Here is a 15707-nt window from a genome sequence, read left to right as displayed (position 1 = left end):
TATAAAATATACATGAGCTAAAATCAGTTTCTTTAATTTTAAGATATGAATGTAAAAAGAAACTTCTGACATATTCCAATTATAACTTAATATATTAATTTTACTTTGTTAATGCTCTATATTTCTAGGCTAGTATTTTCTGAATATCTCATGCGTGTTTTCTATTCTCTTTCTTTATTAGCTAAAGATCACTTCTTGACCCAATACATTTTTGCACGTGCAAAACAGTTATGTGTGGGGCTTTTTTGTTTTGTTTGTTTTTTAATATCAACAGCCCTTTCCCATGCACCCCTTTGCAACAGACACCCATGCCAGGTTGGATAATATAAATGACATTTTATGTACAGTATTGCTTTCTTGGTTCCTGCTTTTCTACTGCTCTGTTCTACAAAGCATTTTCTCTGAAGTAACTACAGTCACCGCACAGTTAAATAAAACAAGTAGGGGGCCCTCTAGGTTTCTGCAAGCTAGTGTGGGAGAATTATATATGGGTACACGTTTCTCTGCAAAAACTGGTTATCTTTATGAAACAAGTAGTCCAAGGAAGTGCCAGACTGGTCTGTGCCTACAGGGTGCTTTGTCTGCCATGGGACACACATCTGCAGACCTACAAGGAGTTTGCAGGTAAGTGCCTGATTCTGTGTATGTAACACACACCCACACATACACACACACTCACACCCACATACATATATATGTAAAGGGATATATATATGTATGTACATATAAATATATTTAACTCACGTCCTTATTTACCGATTTAGATATGTAGGGCAGTTCACTGCAGTAACACAAAAGTACAAACATCAGCCTGGAAGCCTTAGGTCACCCACGCATCCATTCTCATTCGCTTTACAGAAGGGCTTTCTCTGTCCTCAGTGTTTGGGGGTCGGCCAAGCACAATTGGAGAATGGAAGTCGCCCCGTGGATCCTCCCGATCACTGCCATCATAGGAGCTACTAGAGCTGCTCAGACTGTCCACAGGGGAGCGCCCCATTTCCTGTCGGGGCTGGGGCTGCGGGGGTTGTGGCTGTGGCTGTGGCGGTGGCTGTGGCGGCGGCTGCTGCTGCTGCTGCTGCTGCTGCTGGAAGCCCGATGGGGTCATACGATCCCGAGGAGGTGAAATTGGTTCGGACTTAATGTTGATGTTTTGGTTGGTATTAATGGATAAATTGGAACCCTGAGATAACTGCCCTCCAGCACTGAAGAAAAAAAAGAGAGGTCAGATGGCTTGTGAGTGCCTCTGCAAAACTGGGATGATACAGTACAGACACTGCCTGACGGAAAAGGGCCCAGAGTCTGAAATCTTGTCAGAATTCCCCAAGACTGGTTTGGGTCATTTCCTTCAGTGCTTGGCACAAAAGGAAATCCCGTCTTCCTGGGAGGAAAGAAAACAGTACCATCAAGCCCTTACATTGCTTGGTTCTGTTACCCACAACGTCAGTACTCTTGCAGCTGAAGTATACAAAACACTGTCAGTGTCTTAATGCTGTGCAGGGACCAGAAAGACACAGGAACAGCATAGCAGCCTCATCTCCGCACTGTCTCTTCTTCCTCAGCATCTGCTCTGGCCCTGTGACAGGGCACATCTCTTTTATCCTCACAACACCTCTAAGGTGCAAGTCATACCATCCTCATTTTCCAGATGAGGAAATGAGGAGCTGGCTCAAAGCAGTACAGGAGGACGCAAACAGGCTGTTCCCCAGGCCTGGGCTCTGAGCCCTTTCCACTTGCTTTTCCAGGTCTATTTTTAGGGCATTCATTTAGGATGCTCAGGACAGGCCTGAGGGCCAAATCCTGTGTAGGCAAATTTCCCTGAGATACTCTGCTCCTTTTTCCATGACATAATTCCTAAGAAGACCACTGATAACAATCCTCATTGTGGAGTTACTTCAGAATGTATGAGGGAAAGGGGCTGCTGAGCTCAGGCTCTCTGGGGACTTCCTGGACAGAGGCTAGAGGTCTGGGATATTCCTACTGCCCTGATCAGAGGCAAGGCAGCCAGTCTTCATGGAGGCCAGCTGGGTCTGCTATGTTGTCCCCTCTCTTGGGACACTCTCCTCCACCTGCTCCATGGGTCTACTGTCATCCTGGTTCCACAAAAGCCCTGTTCTCTCTGCTGTTCAGGGATGTCTGGCCTCATCTGGGCACCACTGTAAATCCTCTTTGCTTATATCCTTACACCCTGCCCATGAGGAACGTTCTCTTTGTGAATGAGGTTTGGTGTGTGCATTGGGCTGGGATCAATCACACAAATTCTATGGAGTCTGACTGATATATAAGATACCCTGCCCCCAGTTTTCCTTCTCTATGCCCAGGGAGAAAGCAGAAGATACAGCTTGTCTTCCTATTCTTGTCTACAGATACTTGCCAAAGCAATAAATGGCAAGGGTGGTGGGGGGGCCTGAATGCCTACAGGCTGCCTTTCAAGCAGTGGAACCAGAGGCAGGCGCTTAGAAGCAGGGGTGCAGTAGGCAGCTTAATCACTGGTCAGTGGGTAGAAGGATGGTGCATGTGGGTGATACCTGTGCCTTTGGACCCCCTCAGATCCCGGTTGAGTCTCTCTACCTCAGGATGTCCCTATGGGAGAAGCCTTGCTTCCCAAATCCCTTCAAGAAATGCCCAGTTTGTATCCAAGCTACTATCTAGAGCCATGTAAAGAAAATATTTTCTCCCAATACTCGTCTCTACCTGAAAAGGAATCACTACAGGATTCCTCACACGAAACTCAACAGAGCGAAAGGCTGTAACTGATAGGAAAAGAGAGTGTGTCGGCCAGGAGTAAAGATGCAGGAAAACTTCTAGTTACTCACACAAGAGAGCTGAGGGCTGCTTGTCCTAGGTGGTGCTGCTGCCAGGCCGACACCTGTCCCAGCGACAACATTCCTGGTGAGTTGAAGCCTTGCAGAGCTGACAGGTCAGCGCTGGTCAGTGAATAATCTACAAAGGAAGACAAGACGGCTCTGCATGTGATGGAAGGTCCACATGGAATCTATTTTTTAGATAGCTACTGCAAACGCTCCTACACTGAGCATGCCTGTAATCCCAGCACTTTGGGAGGCCGAGATGGGCAGATCACTTGAGGTCAGGAGTTTGAGACCAGCCTGGACAACATGGTGAAACCCCATATCTACTAAAAATACAAAAATTATCCAGGCATGGTGGCACATGCCTGTAGTCCCCGCTACTTGGGAGGCTGAGGCAGGAGAACTGCTTGAATTTCACCCAGGAGGCAGAGGCTGCAGTGAGCCGAGATCACACCACTGTACTCCATCCAGCCTGCGCAACAGACTCCCTCTCAAAAAAAATAAAAAGTTCCTACGTTGAGAGAAGCCAGATACTTCACAACAAAACAACATACGTGTGGGTCTAAAATCCAAAATCTTTTCTTGGAAGATTGACAGGATCTAGCAATATTTAGTTGTCTGGGATGATTCAAATAAGAGGTCATCACTAAAGAATGTTCTGTACGATTGTTACTTTAAATATGCCTGCCACTACCCTTTGGAACAAAGAGAAACAAACCCAACCAGAGTGAGTCTGAATCAGCAAGTCTTAATGAAGTAAGGGGTTGGGGGACAGGGGACAGGAAAGACAGATTCCCTTCACATGGGGTGCCAAGCTTAGTGACATCATTACACAATTAATTCACTGCATTTGTTTAAAGTACCTAGACTATCACAAACTCCTTGACAGCATGCAAAATAATTTCAACTTCATGAAAAAACTTGGTGTCCTAGAGTATAACCCAGCTCATATCATATGAATGCTTCAGCCATAATCACTGGGACCAAGATTTAGGACGTTAGTTATCACTCACACGGGGAGTTATTTCAGCTCATCATAACACTTGTCTTTTCCATTTGGTTCTAAAGAGAGGTGGCAAAACTCTTCTACTTTTATCTTCTTTCTCATGTCTCAAGAGAGGTGTTTAAAGAAGTTGGTCTTCCTAGTGAATTAACATGTTAAAAAAGGAACTAAGTTGAAGCAACAGAGCTGATGCTCAGGGCTGTCCTGATTCTGCCCTTGTCATTCATTCTATTCTATACACTCCCATGGGCTGGGGCAAGGGCCTGCCACACTGATGCCTTCCCCAGTGCTCCCTCCAGCCCACACTCTCTTTCGACCTCTAGGTCTTTTAAACGACCTGCATGCCATGTCCATTTGGATGCCACTCCAAACGCCACAAATCTGACATGGCCTGTCCTTTCCTGCAAACCTGTTCCTCCTTAAGTACTCTGTCTTAGTACATGACACCAACATGCACCCAGCAGCTCGTGCAGAAGCCTATGGGTGTTATCCTTGCTATTTCCCTTCCCTCTCACTCCCCCCATCAACTTCCAGATCTGAGCAATTCTATCTGCTCTCTCTCAAGCCTGCCCAAGTCTCACCATCTCTACTGCCACCACTCTAGTCTATGCTATCAACACACATTGCTTGGACCACTACAATAGCCTCTGATGTGGCTTCCTGGCATTGCCTTGTAACCCTATATACAGCAGCCAAAGATATCTTTTCAAAATAACAAATATGACCATGGCACTCCTCTACTTAAAACTTTTTTATGGCTTCCCAATGCTCTCCAGACAGTTTCCAAAATCCTTGACATGGTCTACAAATCGCTACTTACTTCTCTAGTCTCAATTCTAACCCATGCTCTGTTCCCATTCCTTCAGCCTTGTTCCGCCTGTGAACTCCTAGCCTTTGTACAGGCACTCCCTCTCCCAAGAGCACCCTACCTCCTCTGCCTGCCTGAGTCATGCATGTTCCTTCATGTCCAAGCTGAGATACAGCCCTTGACACAATTGCAGCAGCTTATCCCTAGAGCTATGTGTCTTGTGCCCTCCTCCTAGGCTCCACTGTTGACTCTGCACTCCTGTATTTCCAGTGCCTGGCATAGTGCTTGCCACATAGTAGCTACCTGATAAATATTTGCTGAATAGATGTGTGAATAAGTTAAAAATAACATGGTAAACTTAAAACAGAATAAGTGTTATGAGAAAGAGAACAAAGATAAAGTCAGTCAAAAGGTGGCATGAGACTGACGTTAAGCGACTGATGATTTTGAGAGCCTGCCTCCATTTTTATACGCTTTGGTAATTCCTTTTATACTTTTAAAAAATAAATTCCCAATTCAATGGCATTTCTGAAAACAAGTATAGTGGAATTTCTAAGTATACTGAAAAACCTGTAACGAAACACTCAGTAAACCATAATCTAACACCTAGTTCAAGCTCCCTTTTCTCAGTCAATACGCCTTTGAACATTATAGCTTTGCCCTACCTTCTCAATTCTCAGAGTATAAATTCATAAACACAACAATTCAGGACTTCCCCTCCATGGTTGCCCACTTAGGTATGTCCTGTCTCCTTGTCTAGAATAAACTTGGAGAAAGGTATGTCCCTAGCATAGTGTCTCTCATACAGCAGGTGATCAGTGCATCGAAACCGAATTTCTATGAATCCATCATCCCTGGCTTTGCTCTGGAACCTTGTTCTGTGCAAGACACAAATAACAAGCTATGATTCACAGTCCCTAAGATAGTATGCAGTTGACAAATTTGGGCATTATTTTTCATACTAATTGTTGGAAAAGCAATGGATATTTCCTAAGAGGTTTTTTTTTGTTTTTTTTTTTTCTTTTTTTTTTTTTCTTTTTTTTTTTTTGAGGCGGAAGTCTCGCCTCTGTCGCCCGGACTGGGTGCAGTGGCCAGATCTCAGCTCACTGCAAGCTCGCTCCGGATTTACGCCATTCTCCTGCCTCAAGCCTCCCGAGTAGCTGGGACTACAGGCGCCCGCCACTTCGCCTGGCTAGTTTTGGTATTTTTAGTAGAGACGGGTTTCACCGGTTAGCAGGATGGTCTCGGATCTCCTGACCTCGTGATCCGGCCGTCTCGGGCCTCCCAAAGGTGCTGGGATTACAGGCTTGACAGGCTTGAGCCACCGCGCCCGGCCTGTTTTTGTTTTTTTCAATGAAACCTTTTATTGTTGTTTGTTTTAAAAGAACTACTTAAAAGTGGAAATCAAATGTTCTCAACACTCTGCCCCCTCAGGTAGCTGCAGACAGCAGTTTCAAAGTACTGTGCCAAAGCATTTACCGTGAAGGCTAAAATCAGATGATCTTTACCACAGTCTACTTATGACACTTAGGAGAATCATAAAAGAATAACTTCTCTGCATTGCAGTCTCGGAGTAATTGGCAAGGTAGAATTTATTGCCTTCTTCCTCTGAAGCATCAGGTGTTTGGCTGAGTTGATGAGAAAGTGAAACCACATGTGTTTTCCACTTCATCTTAGATTGGTAAATTTAAACAAAACCAGCTGCCCTCGATTCTCCATACAGTCTGCTTGGCTAAAAGCACTCCTACAATCACTGTAATATTCTTAAATTTTCCTAATACAACCCCAAATTAGGGCATTTTAAGACGAAATGCCTAACTAAACATAAATGTAGGAAAAGCTCCCCTCAAAGGCAGAGTGACTGGCTCTGAGGAGAAACGAGAACAGTCCTTGTTTTGCCCCTCAGGAGCGCAAATGACATGGACCAAGCTAGTGGTTACAGGGAGGAAAACAGCCTGTTAGACACAGTCAAACATCGGCCACCTCCCGAAGTCTCAGGTCCAAAGGGATTCATGTCTTTCCCAAAGCACGTTAACACAGCATAAAGACAAACATCTTATTTTAAAAGTCTGGAAGACTGTGATATTGTTTAAAGAGAAACTACATCAACAATACTCAAGCAACAGGCTGCTACCCTCTTGGCTTGATGTATGCCACCACTTTGATATTATCTACATGGGCTTTTTGTCAGGGGTAATTGAAAGTTCACATTGGAGAAGCAGAAATAACTTATTCCACTCATTACACTATCAATTTTTTTTGTAATTTTTTCAAGGCTAGCACGTTTAAAAATACATCCTAATTTAAACCTAAAAAACTAGAAATAGTTTATTTCAATAAATATACTTTAAAAAAAAAATCACAAAAGCACACGTTGATCACAAAACAGAGAGCACTAAAACCTATGGAAGGCACCAAAGCAGGCTCACCAGTGTTGTAGGCAGTCGGCATTGCTGAGTACACAAGTCCCTGTGGAGGCAAGCTTGGGGTTGTCACAGACACGACTGGGGTAGCAAGAGGTTGAGTGGCTTGAGAACTACTTATCCTTTGGGTATTCTGTGAGAGATCAAAAAAGAGAAAAAGTGTTCTTATATGGTATTCATGTTGACTTAAAATAACTTTCAATTTAAAAGTGACATTTTCACAGTTTTATACGAATGTCATTTTCTGAAGCAGTGATGATGTGAAAACTTCAAAATACTAGTGAGAACAACTAAATATTTGATTTGAAGAGTCATATTTTTACATTAATTCTCCTCTTAAAATAGTTTATTAATGTTAGACACACCACGTTAAAATAGGAACTTACGTTACAGGCATTAGCACTTCTCTTTGTTAGCACAAAATGAGGACTTGATATCGCTACAAATACTGTCAGACTACCCTAAATACATGTAGGTTTTAAATACCTGCTGATGGCAAAGGTCATCTGTGTATATAGGGATTGTAAGTCTATGAGTATAGGAATCAAAACTACTTTTCTTTGCGGCATTTACATGTTAACATAGTTTGAAGTCATGGCTTATTGAGTGCAGTTTGTATTCTTATTTCTTTCTCTCCAATCATGCAGTTGACCTATTTTTTAACAACAGATTCAGATACGTATCCCTTCATGGTCCCCTGGCCTTCTGTAGGAGACGCTTTGAGTGGAGCGTTTTGAATCAAGTACTGCTGACAGGGCTGTGGAAGAGCAATATTAAATGCTTGCCAACTGGATGCATCTGTGCAGCATCCTATCCATGCTGGGAATGGATTAAAAAAATCAACTATTAAATAATCCAGTTAGTTTAAGATAGTCATTGTCCTTAATGTATAGGAGTATGACAGAACCAGTTTCTCACCAAACTGGCTTAAGGTAACAGTTTTCCAAAATCTAAGATCGGAGGAACACAACAGATTCTGTGTCACTAGCACACCAGAAAGTCACAGCACAACTCTATTTGTTTTTTATAAATTATGTTACAGCCTGATAACTGACATTCAGGGGTCTGAGCCAAATCAATAAAGTATAATTCAGTGCCATTGAGATTATGAAGAGTTAGAATGTGATTCCATTTTCTCTACCACAATTTTCAAAAGAGTACATCAGACAAAGGCCTTTGGCTAGATCTAGACACTTACAAACATTCAATGAGGATCCTGATCTCAGTTTATTTCTTTTTAATTTCTATTTTCTATCCTAGGTTAGAAGATGTGAGAAAGACCATGTGGATGTGGATGTATTACTTGAGTTTCTGTCCCAGATTCACCATCTCCTAAGCATTGGGAAAATCATTTGACCTCTCTGAACTTCTTCATTGTCAAACAGAGAAGATACAGCAATCTTTGTCCTGGCTGCCTTGAACAGCTACTGTGAGAATCAAATGAGGTTATTATGTCAGAAGTGCTTTCATAACTGAAGTACTACACAAATGTAAGATAATATCCTTAAATTATTGTCCCAAGAAACCCTCTGTCCCAAATTTCTATATAATGGTGGGGGAAAAAAAAGATACATATTTTTATTCCTTCTAATCCATAGCCTAGTCTACTGGAGCTTTCATGAAGTCAAGTTGTTCTACTATTGCTCAGCTTCTAAAGGAATCTCCGTGGCTGGTCTTAACAGTGCAGTCTTTAGTGCAGGCCCCAGGGCACCTGTCCTTCCGCACTTCGGATCAGAGTCATCCACAATTACATTTTAGAACTCAAGGCAATTTGAACCACTTCTAAGTTCTAACGGACTGTGCTTCTGATTATATTTTGGTTCTGGCACATAAAGTTCTGCATTTTTAATTGATTATAGAGTCTCAGGCTTAAGTTTTAAAGAATACAAATGGCTGTTTATAAGTTTTTAGATACGTATTTTAAAGTCTTCAGAAACCTAATATATTTATCTCTGAGGTTCTGTAATTACAAATGTACTTACTCTGAGGAATGTGGAAAACCAATGTATGCCAGTTGGGAATATGTTAGTTTCAGCATCAAGTTTTTTAATTTAATGACTTTTCAAGATAGAGATCTACTTTGGACTTAATTTCTTCTTTCATATTTAGTCTGGAACTTCTAAAGTCAAATCACTAGGTGAAAGAATACAGTATGACATAGTTTGGCTTGGACCCTACCTACTCCATGGCATCATCTTCATGGCAATCTTCTGGCATGTCTTTGAAAACAGTAAGACTTCAAACACTAGTTCTACTCAACTAAGCTCCTAATCTCAAAGGCACTGAGTTCTCTAAGAGTAAGGGATTTTCAGAACCACAAGAGGGCAATATAGTGCTAGATAATTCATGGAAGCATTCACAACTCCTTGAACAGTGAAGTCTAACCTAAGGTGAATTATTTTAGCTTGAATTATAAACTCTCATTTACTGATCATTATGGTATCATTAAATAAAGTGTTTCTCCAAAAGATATTCATAATATAATTCAAAACATTTACAGCTGACTAGAATAGTTCAGTTGGCCAATACAAAACTATATCCAAAACTGTGACTGATCACAAAGCTAAATAAAGAACAATCTCGTATTTTAAGGGGAACAGACAACCTTATTTGAAAAGAACACAAACTGTGCAAAACATACCAGCATGCATAAACATGGAATATTAAAACCAACGGATGCCTCCTCCCCCATGCTTTCATGCACTCTTAACCCCTGTCCATGCTAAAACATTTCCAAGTTTTATTCCCCTTAAAGTCTTTTAATTAGCAGTTGACTTTGAGATTATATGATGACTCCTGTGAGGTTTTGGTTTTAGTTCCTAAAGAAGAAATAGATAAACTGCAAGTTGCTTTTAGTCAAGTTTATTTTCTAAAGGAAAAACCAAGAAAAAACGTTTGTTTTGGAAAAAGAGCAGTAGTTGCTTTTAAGAACAGAGTGTCTTCTGATAGAAAAGTAAATATATATACATTCAATTACAGACACTCCTTTTAGTAAACAGGGAATCCCCTTGTGGTTCAGGCTGTATCATGCAGGATGAAATAATTCCAACTCTGAAAAGGTGACTTCACCAAAATGATGTAATCTTTTGAAAGAGAAACAACACAACATCGTGTGTTACAATCTGAGGAACTTCAAGGGTGAAGTCATTTTCTAAAAATATTTCAATAATTTGGAGAGCTATATAAGGTATTCTGTATCTTTCCTTAAAAAAAAAAAATTTAACAAGTATCCTATGCTCATGGACAGCTACTGTTTTCAAAGACTCTATTCCAATGTTCCCTCCAACAAATAAAATGGGTCAACACATACAATTATAACTAGAAAAACTAGAGTCTGTAGTACCAGTAGATTGCTTTATTCAAAGTGTTTGAAGAGTGTTTAAAAAATTTGTGTAACAAAGGGAACATTGGTTAGATAAGAACATGTAAGGTAATTAGTACTTTCTACATCTTTTTCACCTTCCTTCAAGCAGAAACCCACACTCACCAACTCCAATTCCTCTTCCTCCGACTGTACTCAGCACATAAGAGGGATAAGAGAGTTACTAAGACTGTTGGTACTCACAAACAAAATATTGCTTTAGAAAAACATATTTGGACACTAGCAGCTGTCAAACTCTAAAGAGACGATTATATACACAACAGATAGAAATATAAATTACTTGTCGCCATACCTGTTGATTTTTCAAAAGACTAGAAAAATTCCTTTAAATTATCTAGGGCCAGTATTCAAAGACACTTTCCTCCCCCAACTTGGTCTGCTCTTGTGCTGGCCTCTCCTATACACAGTTATGCTACTGCAACAGTATTTAAAAGGGGTTTCTCATCATGGTATCAATCTGTATTCGGAAATTTGAGAATACTAACTCTGTACCTGTAACTCAGTATCTTAATCATCCTAGTATTACCCCACCTGGTGATACATGTTCATTTATCTCCTACTAAATTCTGCTTCTTGGCAGGCAGAAACTGCTGTATGTTTTATTTCCCACAGGAGCTAGCACAGTGTTATAAAACAACAGGAACACAAACATTTGTTAATAAATGCAAGACTTTAAAATACCAGTTTTAGATATGCTTATCATTTGCACATATATTTTCATGTGAATAAAATAACTTCAATGGAGAAAAACCACATATTTGAAGAAAATGAGACTGGAGGAGAAATAAATTCATAAGTCATGTAAAGAAAAGAAATGAGGCCGGGCACGGTGGCTCACGAGGTCAGGAGTTCAAGAACAGCCTGGCCAAGATGGTGAAACCCCGTCTCTACTAAAACTACAAAAATTAGCAGGGTGTGGTGGCAGATGCCTGTAATCCCAGCTACTCGGGAGACTGAGGCAGGAGAACTGCTTGAACCCGGGCAGCAGGGGTTACAGTGAACTGAGATTGCGCCACTGCACTCCAGCCTAGATGACAGAGGGAGACTCTGTCTTAAAGAAATAAAAAAAAAAAAAAAAAGAAATGAAACATTTTGCTCCTTTTCTTCATAACATTTAGAAAATATTAATATACTAGAAACAGTCTAATCAGCTTTTTCTTATTTTACTTGAATAAGTTAAACTTCTCTGTCCATCTGTGAAAAGTCTCGTTGTAAGTGCCACTGATACACGAAGCCCTAATCTGGAAGGAGGTTTCTCTGTAAATGGTGTAAAGTAGGTGGGACTGATTACTTACTCTGAAAAACAATTACTTGATCTACAACTGCTATCTCCAATGTGGGCAAGATGCTATTCAACTGTTCTGTTACAGATATCTTTACATATCTCCAAACACAAGGTACACATCAAAATATTACACTGTCAAACATTATAGCTGTGTATGTGTAAAACATATGGTTTTCACTTTAATGTACAGGAATAAGTGTGTAAATAGTTCATATGACACATTTTGAGTTTTCCACGGAGATGCTTCATGCTTAACAATCGGACATAACTTTCTTAAGCAATTGCTAAATGCTTAAATGTAGTTTGTCTTTAAATTGGCAGTTTACTAACAATTCTTATAAACATTTCTGTGCCTTACATGACATTTGCATAGTTTATTTCTGAAAGACAGTAGCAAGTATTGCATATCCAGTATCTGAAAGGTAAGCTACATGACTATCCTAAATGCCATTTTTTTTCTTGGCTCCCTTTCGGGGTATATTTCTTTGTTATGTATGTATATATGGATTTTAAACTTTTTATTCTGAAATAATTTTAGACAGCATTTGCAAAGAGAGCTCCCTCACATCTCACTCAGCTTCCTGCAATGTTAATATCACAAGGAAATACAACGCAGTTGTCAAAACTAATAAAACCAATACAGCACCAATTAAAGCTTTGGACTTTACTTGGATTTTGCCAGTCTTTCAACTGATGTCCTTTTTCCTGACCCAGGATCAGATCCTGGATCCCACAAGCCTTTAGTCCTCACGTCTCCTTAGTCTCCTCTGCTCTGTGACAGTTCCTCAGTCTTTCCTTTTCATGAACCTGACACTGTTTTTTCAAAGAGTGCTGATCAGGTATCTTACAGAATGTCTCTCAATTTGGGTCTGATTTTCATTCATAATCATATAGAAGGTCATGGATTTTTGCAAGAATACCACAGAGAGACATGGCCTTCTTAGCATGTCATGTTGGAAGGCACATGTTGTCTTTATGTCCTATTACTGGTGATGTTAACCTTGATCCTCTGGTTAAGGCAGTGTTTTCCAGGATTCTCTTATTTCTAATTCTCTAATTTTTCCCTTTGTAAGAAACAAATATTTGGGAAGAGACATTTTGAGACTAAGCAAATATGTTTTTTTACTTAAACTTTTTGCCCACTTATGTTAGCATTATCCACTGACTTTGCCTGCAATAATTACCATTGTACTGTGGTGTTCTAATGGTGATTTACTATCTCTCATTCTTTCTACATTTATTAATTAGAGTTATGTTCTAAGAAAGAGTTGTCCCTTTCCCCTTATCTATTCAATCATTTATTTAAATCAGTAATGGACTCAATGTTTTTTATTCCCTGGGCTATAATCCAATACTATATTGTTATTTATTTTGTTACTCAAATTGTTCTAGTTTTGGTATTGGAAACTCTTTTGAAAGGCCAGCTCCTGTGACTTTTGATATGCACTTTCTTAACCTCTGACAACTCTGGCTCATCCTGATTCCCTGCCCCAATCTACAACAAACCATTTTTTCCAAGCAGCCCTGGGCCCTTATATTAGAAAATGGTGTTCAGAAACTAAAATCTGAGCACCGGATAGTTCAGTCACTGGGTGCTACTGCCTCACAGACCTCTCAGCCAACAGAGCCAGGAAATATATGATGTATACTAATTCATATGTACACACAACTGTATCTTTGTGTGTGCATGACAGGGTCTCGCTATGTCACCCAGGCTGGAGTGCAGTGGTACAACCATAGGCCACTGCAGCCTTGACTTCCTGTACTCAACTGATCCTCTCACCCCACCCTCTCAAGTAGCTGGGACTATAGGTGCATGCTACCACGCCCAACTAATTTTTGTATTTTTAGTAGAGATGAGGTTTCGCCATGTTGGCCAGGCTGGTCTCAAACTCCTGAGCTCAACATCTGCCCGCCTCAGCCTCCCGAAGTGCTGGGATTATAGGCATGAGCCACTGTGCCCGGCCAGACACACACATATTTCTGTATCCATCGACCTGTATGTGTATACACATATATACGTCTGTATATATATATCTTATATACACATATATCTATGTGTATGTGTGTACATATATATACTCTTACTGAATCCTTCAACTATAACCCTGAAACATCGGCTCATTCTAGACCCCACCCCCACACCCCCTTGGTTATCTGCAACTTTCTCCTCCAACCATGAGAAACCTGGCTCCCTTTACCTACAATGTCCATTTGTTTATTTATATTTATTTATATGTTTATATGTTCAACCCTTTGTGTATGTGAGGGATGAATTTACCATCTAGATTACAGTAATTTGCTAGAATTTTGTTGGTCTCTAACCTTACAGTATCCAGTCAAAACAGTTTCCAAATTTACTCAGACTGGGTTCTTTCTTCCTCACCCCTTCGATATCATGTTACTCATCTGTAATAAAGTTATATTCATGTGTGACAATATGCATTCCATCTTGGGCTCTCCCGGAATCTTTACTAAATTGCATTTAGTAAAAATCACTCTTTGTATGTACAGTTTTATGAGTTTCAACAAATGCAGACCCATGCATCTAATAAAACAGCATCACACAGATTAGTTCCATCACCTCGAAAATTCCCTCATACTAACCCTTTATAGTCAACTCTTCTCTCCACTCCCAACCCATGGCAGCCAGGGAGTTTTGCATTTTCCAGAATGAAATATAGATGAAATCATACACAACTGTGGACTTTTAGATCTGGCTTCTTTTACTTAGCAAAATTCACTTAGGATTCATCTATATTGCTGTGTGAATAGTTTACTGCTGAGTAGCATTTCCTTATATGGGCATACAGTGTGTTTATCCATTCATCTGTTGAAGGACATCTAGGCTAGTTTCAGTGTTTCACAATTATGAAAGATATAGGTTTCTGTGTAAGTATAGTTTTCAATTCATGTGCATAAATACTCTAGGAGTGGCATTACCATATTGTACAGCAAGTGTTTATTTATGTATTTATTTTTAAGACAGGGTCTTGCTGTGTTGTCCAGGCTGGTCTTGAACTCCTAGGCTCAAGCAATCTTCCTGCCTTGGCCTCCCAAAGTGCAGGGATTATAGGCATGAGCCACCCTGCCTGGCCAGCAAGTATATATTTAAATTCATAAGCTGACCAACTCTTCAAAGTGGCTGTACTACTTTGCATTCCAAACATATATGAGAGATTTTTTGCTTTGCATCCTCACCAGCACTTCTAGTTTTTGAGTTTTCTTTTTTTCTTTTTTTTTTTGAGGCAGAGTTTCACTCTTGTTGCCCAGGCTGGAGTACAATGGTACAATCTTGGCTCACCACAACCTCTGCCTCCTGGGTTCAAGTGATTCTTCTGCCTCAGCCTCCTGAGTAGCTGGGATTACAGGCATGTACCACCACACCTGGCTAAATTTTTTTTTAAGTAGAGATGGAGTTTCTCCATGTTGGTCAGGCTGGTCTCAAACTCCCAACCTCAGGTCATCTGCCCACCCTGGCCTCCCAAAGTGCTGGGATTACAGGCGTGAGCCACTGTGCCCAACCGTTGGTTCTTCTTAAATTTTAGCCATTCTACTAGCTGTGTAGTTGTATCTCATTAGGTTTTAATTTTCAATTCCGTAGGGCCTGATAATATTGAGCATATTTTCATATGCTTATTTGCCATCCATGTATCTTCTTTTTGAAGTATCTGTTCAGATCTTGTGCCTTTTGCCTTTTTATTTTTTATTTTTTATTTTTTTTTGAGACGGAGTCTCGCTCTGCCGCCCAGGCTGGAGTGCAGTGGCCGGATCTCAGCTCACTGCAAGCTCCGCCTCCCGGGTTCACGCCATTCTCCTGCCTCAGTCTCCCGAGTAGCTGGGACTACAGGCGCCCGCCAGGTCGCCCGGCTAGTTTTTTGTATTTTTAGTAGAGACGGGGTTTCACCGTGTTAGCCAGGATGGTCTCGATCTCCTGACCTTGTGATCCGCCCGTCTCGGCCTCCCAAAGTGCTGGGATTACAGGCTTGAGCCACCGCG

General features: G+C 40.8%; 1 protein-coding gene across 7 annotated transcripts in view; it reads right to left on the bottom strand.

The window, feature by feature from the left end:
* Positions 1 to 155: 155 nt before the first annotated feature.
* Positions 156 to 15707, bottom strand: part of MEF2A (myocyte enhancer factor 2A) — a 98855-nt gene continuing 83303 nt past the window's right edge. For 4 of the 7 annotated variants that reach the window (XM_017886889.1, XM_017886888.1, XM_017886891.1 and 1 more), the window contains exons 8-11: positions 10529 to 10552; positions 7048 to 7174; positions 2814 to 2940; positions 156 to 1202 (exon numbers count right to left, since the gene is read on the bottom strand). In XM_017886889.1, the coding sequence (XP_017742378.1) occupies positions 821 to 1202; positions 2814 to 2940; positions 7048 to 7174; positions 10529 to 10552 (660 nt within the window). In that variant the 3' untranslated portion in view covers positions 156 to 820. The remainder of the gene's footprint in view (positions 1203 to 2813; positions 2941 to 7047; positions 7175 to 10528; positions 10553 to 15707) is intronic. The other 3 variants (XM_017886894.1, XM_017886893.1, XM_017886892.1) reach the window with 2 other exon arrangements.

The sequence above is a fragment of the Rhinopithecus bieti genome, unplaced genomic scaffold (genome assembly GCF_001698545.2).
Source record: "Rhinopithecus bieti isolate Rb0 unplaced genomic scaffold, ASM169854v2 scaffold_15821, whole genome shotgun sequence".
In the NCBI taxonomy this organism is placed as follows: Eukaryota; Metazoa; Chordata; class Mammalia; order Primates; family Cercopithecidae; genus Rhinopithecus; species Rhinopithecus bieti.
The sequence above is the reverse complement of the archived record's forward strand: the minus strand, read 5'-3'. Positions and strand labels throughout refer to the sequence as shown.